At 41.2% G+C, this 10,653-nt stretch overlaps 2 protein-coding genes across 4 annotated transcripts; one reads left to right on the forward strand and one right to left on the reverse strand.

The window, feature by feature from the left end:
* Positions 1-2,307: 2,307 nt before the first annotated feature.
* LOC104419415 (pentatricopeptide repeat-containing protein At5g15340, mitochondrial) lies at positions 2,308-6,409 on the forward strand. Of its 3 annotated transcripts, none has more exons than XM_039302216.1 (2): positions 2,308-6,003; positions 6,100-6,409. In XM_039302216.1, the coding sequence occupies exon 1, from the start codon at positions 2,464-2,466 to the stop codon at positions 4,348-4,350; it is 1,887 nt and encodes a 628-aa protein (XP_039158150.1). In that variant the 5' UTR covers positions 2,308-2,463; the 3' UTR covers positions 4,351-6,003; positions 6,100-6,409. The 3 variants fall into 3 exon arrangements, with proteins under 3 accessions (XP_039158150.1, XP_010029374.2, XP_039158151.1); XM_010031072.3 differs by having other exon boundaries at positions 2,308-5,749; positions 5,826-6,409; XM_039302217.1 differs by having other exon boundaries at positions 2,308-5,749.
* LOC104419414 lies at positions 4,638-7,312 on the reverse strand. Its single transcript, XM_010031071.3, has 5 exons — positions 7,013-7,312; positions 6,838-6,924; positions 5,511-5,660; positions 5,230-5,427; positions 4,638-5,111 (listed from the first exon to the last, which is right to left on the reverse strand). The coding sequence occupies exons 1-5, from the start codon at positions 7,232-7,234 to the stop codon at positions 5,010-5,012; spliced, it is 759 nt and encodes a 252-aa protein (XP_010029373.2). The 5' UTR covers positions 7,235-7,312; the 3' UTR covers positions 4,638-5,009.
* Positions 7,313-10,653: the final 3,341 nt, after the last annotated feature.

The following is a 10,653-nucleotide window of genomic DNA, read 5'->3' on the forward strand; positions in this document are numbered from 1 at the left end:
TAAAAACCTAAGGATGGATTGTCTTTATCGCTGAAACTTGCTGGAAATTTCCGCCCCCAAAATTTGCTAGAAATTTCGTCCCCGAAATACGCTAGAAATTTAGATGGAAACTTTTGGATGCCGTAACTTCCCCGTCCAACCTTCGATTGATGCGAGTGACCATTCAAAGCGTTTGTATCAACGAGTAGATTAAAGTCCAAGTGGTTTCACCATCTAAAATTGGCTATAATTTTTGGGTTTTTGAATCAAAGATTTCGGTCACTTGAATCTTCAAACTCAGATCTCGGCCAATACCACCATCAAAATCGAAAGTAAATTATACCCATGAGTTCGTCTTAACGAAATCTTCGGCAAGACACCTTACTTGCTCAAATCCAACACACAAATATAATACTTCAACATTGTTGGAGGTTATAGATTTGAGAGAGAAGAAGTGGTTGCTTGAAGTATTACACCAAGATGCGTCAACTTTGGAACGCTCAACAGTATTATTTCCAACGTAAAGAAACCCTAGAGTTTTTATATGCAAGTTTACTAGGCTCTAGCCCATATGGACTCAAATAACTATGCTTTCACCTATTAGGTTTGTATGTGAATATATTATTTTGGATTATATTAATAACTATACTTTCACCTATTGGGTTTGTATGTGAATATATTATTTTGGAACACTTCAAATTCAAGTATTGAGGCATTCTAATGTTTACTGTGGTTTTGAATTTTGGTTTGAAGTGTGGGGTGTTTGTTTTTGTTGTCTTCTTTGCCTGTTGAGCGATAACATCAAAGAAATTTATGCCGTGATCTCTTCTGTATCCTATTTTTGCTTGAACTGCTGATACTTCTCAGTTTCCTTCTGTGCATTGTTTTGATGATATATAAAAGCATGATTTGGATTAGGATCGCTAGCAATCCTTGCAAATCGATTGGTCTTCCATCTTAGGTCGAATTGAATTGCTTGAGATAGAAGACGTGGTGTGAGAATCTGGAAGCAACGAATTATTTCAACTGTCAATCTTATTTTGAACCAGTTGATTTGTAGCCTAGTCGAGATGATATTTTGGTAAAGGTTTTCGGCATAAACCAAGTGTGAACAAGACTTTCTTCTTGCCTAAGAAGAAAATATTCTGTTTGTTTTATGAAAAATAAATGATTGCGAAGTGTCGCTCACAATGATTAATTGACAGAAAATATTTATTATGAACGACAATCTATATTTTAGCACAGTTCAGCAATGATGCAAAAGGTGTAAAGCTTTCAAGTATTTATTATGTTTCCTGGATTCCTTTTTGCTAAAAAAAAAAAATGGGCCCTAAACATTTATAACTTTATTGTGTCCATCCATTTGGTCGGATTTCAATCGTACATGATGCTAGCAAGCTACAAAGTCAATGGCTGCAATGGCTGCTCCTTCATTATAATTGCACAATCAAATGTTTTCACGAGCCGTCAATGTGAACATTTCTAATCAAATGAAAAATGGATTTTGTAGATATAGCAAGCAACGATAATGTGATAGACTCGAGTTGTAGGTTTTCTTTTTGGGTGGTCGGAACCTGAGTTGTGATTTGCCTAGTCAGAAATGATACAAAAAGCCAATTCCCGAGTTTAAAAAATAAAATAAAACAGGACGTGTAATAATATAAAAAATATATATTTTTAAAATGATTAAATAAATGATTTATTTTTTCATTATCAGTAATAATAATAATTGTCATTATTTAATTATTTCAAACGATAAAACGATTATCTTTAAAATATATTTTTTAAATTATTTATTTTTGCAAATCAAATAGTGTAAACACTAGTTTAACTTTGTAATGATTATTTTTATCTTCTGTTAAAAAAAAGTCGTTTGATACACCGGTTTTATTCTGGAAATTCTTTGACAATTAATTATGTTCCAAATTAATTTCTTTTGATTTTTAAATAAATTTTAAATAATTTCTTTACTTTTTTACTTTTTTTCTTTTTTTTTTTCTCTTTTTTTCTTTTTCTTTTTTTCCTATTCTTCTTCTTCTTCTTCATTTAAAAATATTTTTCGGCCTTCAAAAAAATGATTAAAAAATGATTTATTTTTTCATTGCCTCAGTCGTAATAATAATTTTCAGCCATTTAATTATTTCAAACGGGCGGCGGATGGATGGCGGGCGATGGCGGATGGCAACCGAGATGATGAAAGAGAAAACGATTTTCTTTAATTCTCGAACGTATCAAATTTTTTTCTCAAATTAAATTTATTTTTTCGCAAATCAAATCTGGCACTGTTTGGCAGCCAAACAGGCCCTCAACTTCCCTCCGAGAGTTGTAACACAAACGGCTAATAGAGATCGATCGATTCCGTGGCCCCGTGTTCACCTCTGCAAATGTTTTCCTAACTCTCGTACCGGATCGAAGGGACTTCTGCAACTCATCAATCTGGAATCGCTCCGCATCCCCCGACATCCTCGTCCCTCCTATCATCCTATGAAATGGCCACTTTTCCAAGCCGCCACTTCCCTCTCCCACCATTTTCGCGCCCTTCTGCGAGCATGCGCTCGGCGATCTTCTCTCGGCCCTGCCAAGAAGCTCCACGCCTTGGCGCTCACCACTGGGCTCGCCGCGTCGCCGAGTTCTTTCCTTTGCAATACCCTCCTGCACGTGTACGCCTCCTGCGGCGAGCTGACCTGCGCGCGCAAATTGTTCGACGGAATTCCTGACTCGCACAAGGACAACGTCGATTGGACCGTGCTGATGGGCTCCCTCGCCCGTCATCGCGTGCCCTTCGAGGCTCTGCGGTTGTTCGTGGAGATGGGAAATGCGGGCGCGAGACCGGACGACGTGACCCTGGTTTGCCTGTTCAATGCCTGCGCTCGGTTGATCAATGCGGATGTGGGGATGCAGGGACATGGGTGGTTGGTGAAGATGGGGTTTGAGTCTAGTACCAAGGCATCTAATGCCCTCATGGATGTGTATGTGAAGAGCGGGCTGATGAGCGAAGCGAGGCGGGTGTTTTTTGGGATGGAGGAGTGGACCGTGGTGTCTTGGACTGTGTTTTTAGATGGCGTGATTAGGTGGGAAGGCGTATTAAGTGGGAGGGGGGTGTTTGATCAGATGCCTGAGAGAAATGAGGTCGCGAGTACTGTCATGCTTGTGGGCTATGTGGAAAGTGGATATACCCAGGAAGCTTTTAGCCTTTTACATGAAGCAATTTTTGGTTGGTGTATGAGATTAAATAGCGTCACACTTTGTTCTCTCCTATCCGCTTCGGCTCAGTCAGGAGATGTGATGATGGGGAAGTGGGTTCATGTTTATGCTTTGAAGACGATGGGTAAGCATATGGATGTCATGGTGGGGACAACACTACTTGACATGTATGCCAAATGTGGTAGGATTAATACTGCATCGAAAGTTTTTGAGTACTTGCCTGTTAGGAATGCAGTCACATGGAATGCAATAATTAGTGGATTGGCAATGCACGGGCTGGGTAAAGTTGCAGTGGGTATGTTTCCTCAGATGCTCAGAGAAGCAAAGCCGGATGACCTGACCTTTACGTCTCTGTTGAACGCTTGCAGCCACTCTGGCCTCCTTGATGAGGGCCGTCGCTTTTTCCACGATCTTCAATTTGTATATGGCATAAGACCTAAAGTTGAACATTATGCATGCATGGTGGATCTTCTAGGTCGGGCTGGTGAGATAGAGGAAGCAGAGATGGTGATAAAGACGATGCCTGTCCCTCCGAATGAAGTGGTTTTAGGATCTCTTTTGGGTTCTTGTCATGTCCATGGCAAACTCCAGCTTGCCGAACGTATTTTGAACCAGCTGGTTCAGTTGGATCCTCAAAATACAGAATACCATGTATTGCTATCTAATATGTATGCTCTGGAAGGAAAGTTGGAGAAAGCCAACTCGCTTAGGCATATTCTTAGGAGGGGGGCCACGAGGAAGGTGCCTGGAATAAGCTTTATCCATACTGATGGCAAGTTTCATCAGTTCTCTGCTGGAGATAAGTCACATCCACGAACAAGAGAAATATATGTTATGCTGGATGAAATGATACGGAGATTGCGTTTGGCCGGTTACAGTCCGAATACTAGCTTACAACTATTAACTGGTTCCGATCATGTGTTCAATGAGGAAGAGAAGGAGCAGGCACTGTTCTCACACAGTGAGAAGTTGGCAGTGTGCTTTGGGCTTATAAGCACCAGGGCTCGAATACCTTTGTACATAATGAAAAATCTAAGAATATGTCAAGATTGTCATGCCGCTATAAAGATTGTCTCAGACATATATGAAAGGGAAATTGTTATAAGAGACCGAAGTCGGTTTCACCACTTCAAGCATGGCTCCTGTTCTTGCTGTGACTATCGGTGAATGCTGACTGCTTCAACTGAAAACTTTCCGAGTTTGTTAGATCTTGAACCTCAGTCATAGATTCGCATTAATGACCAACTTTAATTCCAGTGGTAGGTCAACTGCAGTAATAGCGATGCTTGGTGCTTGGATTATGCTACAGTTGGTTTCTCAAATTGCAGGAAACAAATTCCTGCTGGGCTAGAGCCTAGAGGTTCAAAAATCATTGGCCTGTCAAAGAAAGGTAGGGCTGCCATTTACATTGAAAAGCCCTGCCTCAGCTCGAAACTTCTGGTTTAGCTCCATAATTATGAATTTGCAGATCTTGTTCACGTCTCAAATTAGATAACATGCCAATACAATATAGCTTACAATTTTGAAAGTTAAGCTATTTGGCTTGTCCTAATTAGTGAAAAGTGAAGAAATTCTTGAAGATTGAGAGACTGACAGCAATGCCTACATCTGACTATTGCTACATGGAGCTTCAGGGGTGCTCTCACACGTCAGCCATATTTTGCTATATCCGTATGAAGGCAACATGTAAGTGGACTGATGAAGTTCAGTTAGCGAAAATGCAATGATCCTGGCATGTAAGAAAGATTCTTCAGGCTGTCTGTCCGGTGTGGGGCACTGCGTTCAACTTTCACTTTAGGCATGCTCACTGCCCTGTCATGGTTGGACTAAAGCGGCTCCCTTGGTTGCTCTCGTTTGAATTTGCTATAATCTGCAAGTAAGCTGCCATTAACTTTGTGCTTCATGTTCTCTACCAGCCTCGTCAATACCTGAACAAAAATACGGGTCTTCATAAGGTATTGCTCAGAGATCTCTTAAATTCTTGCAGAAAGCAACTACAATAAAAAGACACTGATGGTGAACTTTAGGTGGCTTTAATTTTCTCACTGATTCTGCAACACTTTGGAGGACATCTGCTGGAACCAGAGCAAGCATTGGAGGTAGGACAAAGCTCATGCTCATCTCTAGCTGACCTTTGAGTCGGTTCCTTGTTCCATGTCTATCTGGATAAAGTGCTCCTTTTACACCGAGTGCAAAATGAGATGGCTGAAGAATGCTGTCCAGCCCTTGGAGCTCCCACCGTGTCTGTGGAAGAATGGTTCTGGAGTCATCATAAAGGTAAGGAAAAGAAATGGACCACGCAAGATTTGTTGAACTTTAGTCCTTACAATATCAAGTTCAAGTACTTTAGAAACATCTTGAGGAATTTGTGGCGGATAATCTCTCCCCCTTGATTTGCATCTCAATCTCATGTCTATTACAGGCCGGACGGTCAGGAATAGGAATTGTATGGGCAGCATCTGAATTCTCCACTCTTCCTGGATGACGATAAACTTGAGATTTTGGACAGGAGAAGAGTGGTCCGGCAAAGAAATATGGAAAAAGAAAAAGGAATACCATTTGCAAGGTAAATAGCGATGGCATTTGAGACCTGACTAGAATTTGTAAAGCAAGCAAACTCAGTTAATAGCGTGATCTTGCAGATATAGCAATATGCCTCTAATAGATGAAGATGAAGAAGTCATGCCTCCTTTTTTATGATTGAAAGCCACAAGAGTCAATTGGTTTGATTAGCCCAATTTTCTAGCCTCCATTCAAATAAGATTCACTGGTTAGTTGCGCCCATAATTTATCAAAGTGATCATGAGCACTAACCTAGAGGTATTTACAGTGTTTATGATTCCCCACTGTTAAAAAATTCAGGATGACCTTCTTGCTCACAAATTCATTTTCTTACGTTGGTATCATCGAATGCAGCCATATAGAGTCACCCTTGTAAAACATAGATGGGCCTCTTCAAGATAAACCATAAAGAAGCATGAGCTTCTGGCAGCAGGAGTTGTTGAATTGTCTGCCAAGTGTGACTACTGCTTCAGAGCAGCCTGAGAACAGGGGCTCCAAGCCTATATGGAGTCAGCCTACGGTAAATTATCTTTTCCATCACTCACTGCAAGAAATGTACAACTAGTATCAAGTATGGTACTCGGATTGCATCTGAGGTTTTAAGTTTTGCTGGAAAATTTTGTGATTGCATTCTGTTTGTCCTAATGAACAGCACTTTGAGAAATATAGCTGTCATGTGAATGGCAATGCCGCAAATTTCCCAGACCAGACATTATGATTCTTTGATGGCCACGAGGTATGGTGCGTTCTAGAATATGCCCAACATCTTCTCCCTGGTAAAGTTCAAGAATCACCATAAACATGAAAAGTTCATAAGACTCTGTAGAATCATGTATAGCGAGACCCCAGTTCAGCTCATCATAGAGACGAGAGCTGAACACCAATAAATGTAACTTCGGCTGCGCGTCCATAAGGAAATGCGGCGTGAGAAATCAAACAGAGAGTGAAGAGGTTGTGCCCATTACTCTCAACTCCACAAGAAGCCACGTGTTTATCAATTTCTAGACAGCGATCGAACGCCCAAGAACTAACTTAGACAGCAACGGTGGAATCAACAAGAAACAGAGCGGTAACAATTCAAGAGGGAAAAACCTCGTTGAGCTGTTGGCTCCTTCGATTATCAGGGAAGATCGCTTGGAACACTCTGGGCTTGTCTTCCAGATACCGATCGAACGAAGCCTGCACGCAGTCAACGCAAAGTCACCCAAAAAGCAGTAACCCCCAGATAGCCCAACACAGAGAGAGAGAGAGAGAGAGAGAGAGAGACCCCAGGAGATTCGTAAAGCGGAATGTCGGTGGCGATCCTGGACTTGTAAGTGGAAGCCTCCTTCCCCGCCGCCGCCTCCCCACGGTGGCTCGCGGCGTGGCACCGCAAGAACCGGCGCTGCTGCTTCGGCCACCCCCACTTGCTCCTCCCGCTCGTCCAGCAAGGGAGCAGCGGCTGCCGGCACGGCGCCAAGTAAGCTCCTCCAAGCTCGCTTATTGCCATCTCCTCCTCCTCCTCCTCCTCCTCCTGCGAGTACTTTCCCTGGCGAAAGGTACTGCAGGATCAGAGAGGTGACGCTGACGATGGAGAGATAAGCGAATCCGACGTGGGGTCTTTATCGTCGGCGCGGTGTACACGCGGCGCTTCCTCAGTGAGCGCCACTCATCTCTGGACCCCACTCATCTTCCTCTTCTTCTACTGCCTCTTTTTTTTTTTTTTTTTTTTTTTTCCATTTCTTTTCATGGGTCCTCCTCGGATTTCGTGGCCATGATTGATTGGGACAGACAGAGAGGGAGAGAGACTAGGGGTGAGCAGCGGTTTAGGGTCGACCGACTGGACCGACCCTGGACCGCCCAACCCCGCCGGTCTGGTCCGGTTCCCAAGGGACTGGCCGGTCGGTCCTTGGTCCTGAAATTTCAGGACCAACATTTGCGGGTTGGTCCTCGGTCACCAGAGTTTTGGGTCGGTCCAACCCCAGGACCAACCCCGTATATTATATTATATTATTTATAATTCTTTTATATATTCAAACCTAAGTAAAATGTCTATTATATTATATTATATTGAGATGTTCTATCAATAGCACTAATAGTAATTTCAATTTAAAACTTTTGTTAAGTATTAATTATGTGTCGTTTGTTTTGTTTTCAAGTGTTTAGAAGTTCAAGTGAATTAACAAGATGTGAAGTTATATATTCATGGTTATTTTGAACTTTTTATGATTAATTTTTTTTTACTAATGAATTTCAGCTGCACTTTGCTTTTCAATTTGTGTCAAATGGTAGAAGTTTTTGAAGAGTAGAGTAGTACTTTGCATTGCTACGGTGATTTGCTAGTCAAGTGGTGTGAAGCTCATTTTTTAGTTGAGTAGACTCTACATGATCAAATGCTAGTCAAGTGGTGCGAAGCTCATTTTTTGGTTGAGTGGACTCTACATGATCAGGAAAACGCTTTTGCATATGGTGTTATAAATATTAAAGATAGATGATTACAATAACTTTCCATCTTATCCCATATCTCGATGAGCGGTTAGCGGATACGAAATTTCTATTATTGTGTCATCTTAAATTTGCTAAATATGTATTGGTATTTTATAATTTAGTTGCACAATACTGTATTGTTGATGGATGTGTAATTTGAATTTGTAGATTTGCTTTTTTAGGAAGTATAAAAATAAGATGAAAAAAATTATCGATCGGTCTGGTTGACCAACCGGACCGAACCCATTGGGTCGGTCCGGTCCTTGGTCCCAGGCTCAATAGGGTCGGTCCTCGGTCCTAAAATTGAGGACCGACACCGTGCACGGGTTGGTCCTAGGGTTAGGGGGTGGCCTGGACCAACCCGGACCATGCTCACCCCTAAGAGAGACAGGTGGTCGTCAATGGGCTCTATCCAAAAATAGCATGCGAGCTTTGGACCGAACTGCATGTGGCTGAAATCGACTGGTTCGTGTTTGTTTAGGAAAGCAACATCATTTAGGTCGAGTGGTTTCGCAAATACGAGAGAGAAAAGAGCCAGCTCCAGACCGGGCCAAAACTCGACACCCGACGGTTCACATCACATGCCCAGAAATGACCCTCCACCGAGCTTAGCGATGGATGCCTAATTCGGAAGGGCCGAGGGCCAGCTGGACAGTGCATAAGAGATGATCAATTTCCAGTCCCGTCCGGTCCCATCTCATCCGAGAACTGTGAATTGGACCTAAAGGATTGGTTCCCAGGTGGTCCAATAGGAGATAAAAGTGAAATCAAAATGCAACCCTTCGCACATATTCTTGTCCAGACATTGAGAATTTGAAACTACTCATTTCTAATGATAAGTCTATGGATTTGACCACATCACAACTCTATTATGATACTAATTAGTCAGTATTGTACACTCTTTAAGAGTTTATATATTATTCATAGTGGTTAATTTATGAGCAGCTCACCCAAACACAGAGGATAAATATGGAAAACAAAGTAGTTCCGAGCAGGATGTGTGATAAGGGAAAGGAAAGAAATTTGCATGAGAAATAAAAAAAAAAAAAAAATCATTGATCCAATTTAGGCAGTTCGGTTTCTCTCCAGAACTAGGAATTGGATCGAAAATTATCAGTTCCAATTTTATGGAACCGAGAATTAGATCAGCGCCCTTGAAAATCGCTCAAAATCAATCAATATGGGTGATTCTCAATTTGGTCTCTTCGTGTTGCTCACCTCTACTGTGCATGTGTTGTTGGTTTTGAAGTGGATTTGGAGGCACCAATACCAACTTTTGATTCATTGACACAAGAAGCTTGGACAGCCATGTGATTGTGGATTCTTTGGCGAAGTCGGGTCACGTATGTTTCGTAGGTTGAGATCCCCAACCCTCTTGGCACAAGCCGTATCGAATCGAATTACAAAACATCCCTAGGGAATGCAAAGCTGCGCACTGCAATACGTGGACCACATGTTACTTCACATAATCTAATTTGAGAGCTTTAAGCTAAAGTCTCGAAAAGAAATTCCTCAAATCACGATACTTGTCGTAATTTAGACTTGATTGTTAGTCTATGTCTAGCTCTCAAGTATAAGTCAATGATTGGGTTTATGTATAGTTCTCTTATGAGAAAATGCTGAGAAAAGTATTAAAAAAGTTATAAATCTATGGCATTGATATAAATTCATTCTTAAATATTTTAATTTAACAAATTTAATTTTAAACATTTTAGCATTAGCAGAATCTGGCCAATTAGGTTGGAAATTGTTGACGCGGACATTCACACTTTTATGTACTATAACCAACGTTAACGTGAACAAATTTTATAAAATTTAAATAATTTTTAGAAATTTTCTTTTCTTTTCTTTTCTTTTCTTTCTTTCTTTGGTAGACAAGGGTCGAAATCCTTACATGTTGGCCCGACAAGGGCGCGGAGGCCCTCACCCATGGCCGGCAAGGGTTCCAACACCCTTGCCTAGTTTGGGGAAGGTTTCGGCCCTTGCTTGGATCTAAGCAATGGGTTGACACTCGCTTGTGGCCAGCAACGGTGCAGAGGCCCTCACCCAGACTAGCCTCTAGCTGAAGGCCTCACCAACCAAAGGGTGGAAAAAAAAAAGGAAAAAATGTTTAAAAATTTTGAAAACATTAAAAGTTATATAAAAATATTCACATAAGTGTTATTCGTGTCATGTGGAACTATCAGAGTTCATGTTAACAATTTCCAACCTAAATTAAGTGGATGGATTGAATTTGTATTAATACAAAAAGATTTAGAATTAAATTGGTCAAATTAAAAGATTTAGAATCGACTTATTATAACTTTTTTTATTCTTCTCTCACAAAATGCCAAATACCCCCCTCACAATTAACCACAAAATCACTTTCCTCTGCTATAAAGCCACTGCTTTACAGGCTACAGCCTCAGGTATAATCTGACGGCGAAATGACTCGATTGTCCT

This window comes from Eucalyptus grandis, chromosome 9 (assembly GCF_016545825.1).
Source record: "Eucalyptus grandis isolate ANBG69807.140 chromosome 9, ASM1654582v1, whole genome shotgun sequence".
NCBI lineage: Eukaryota > Viridiplantae > Streptophyta > Magnoliopsida > Myrtales > Myrtaceae > Eucalyptus > Eucalyptus grandis.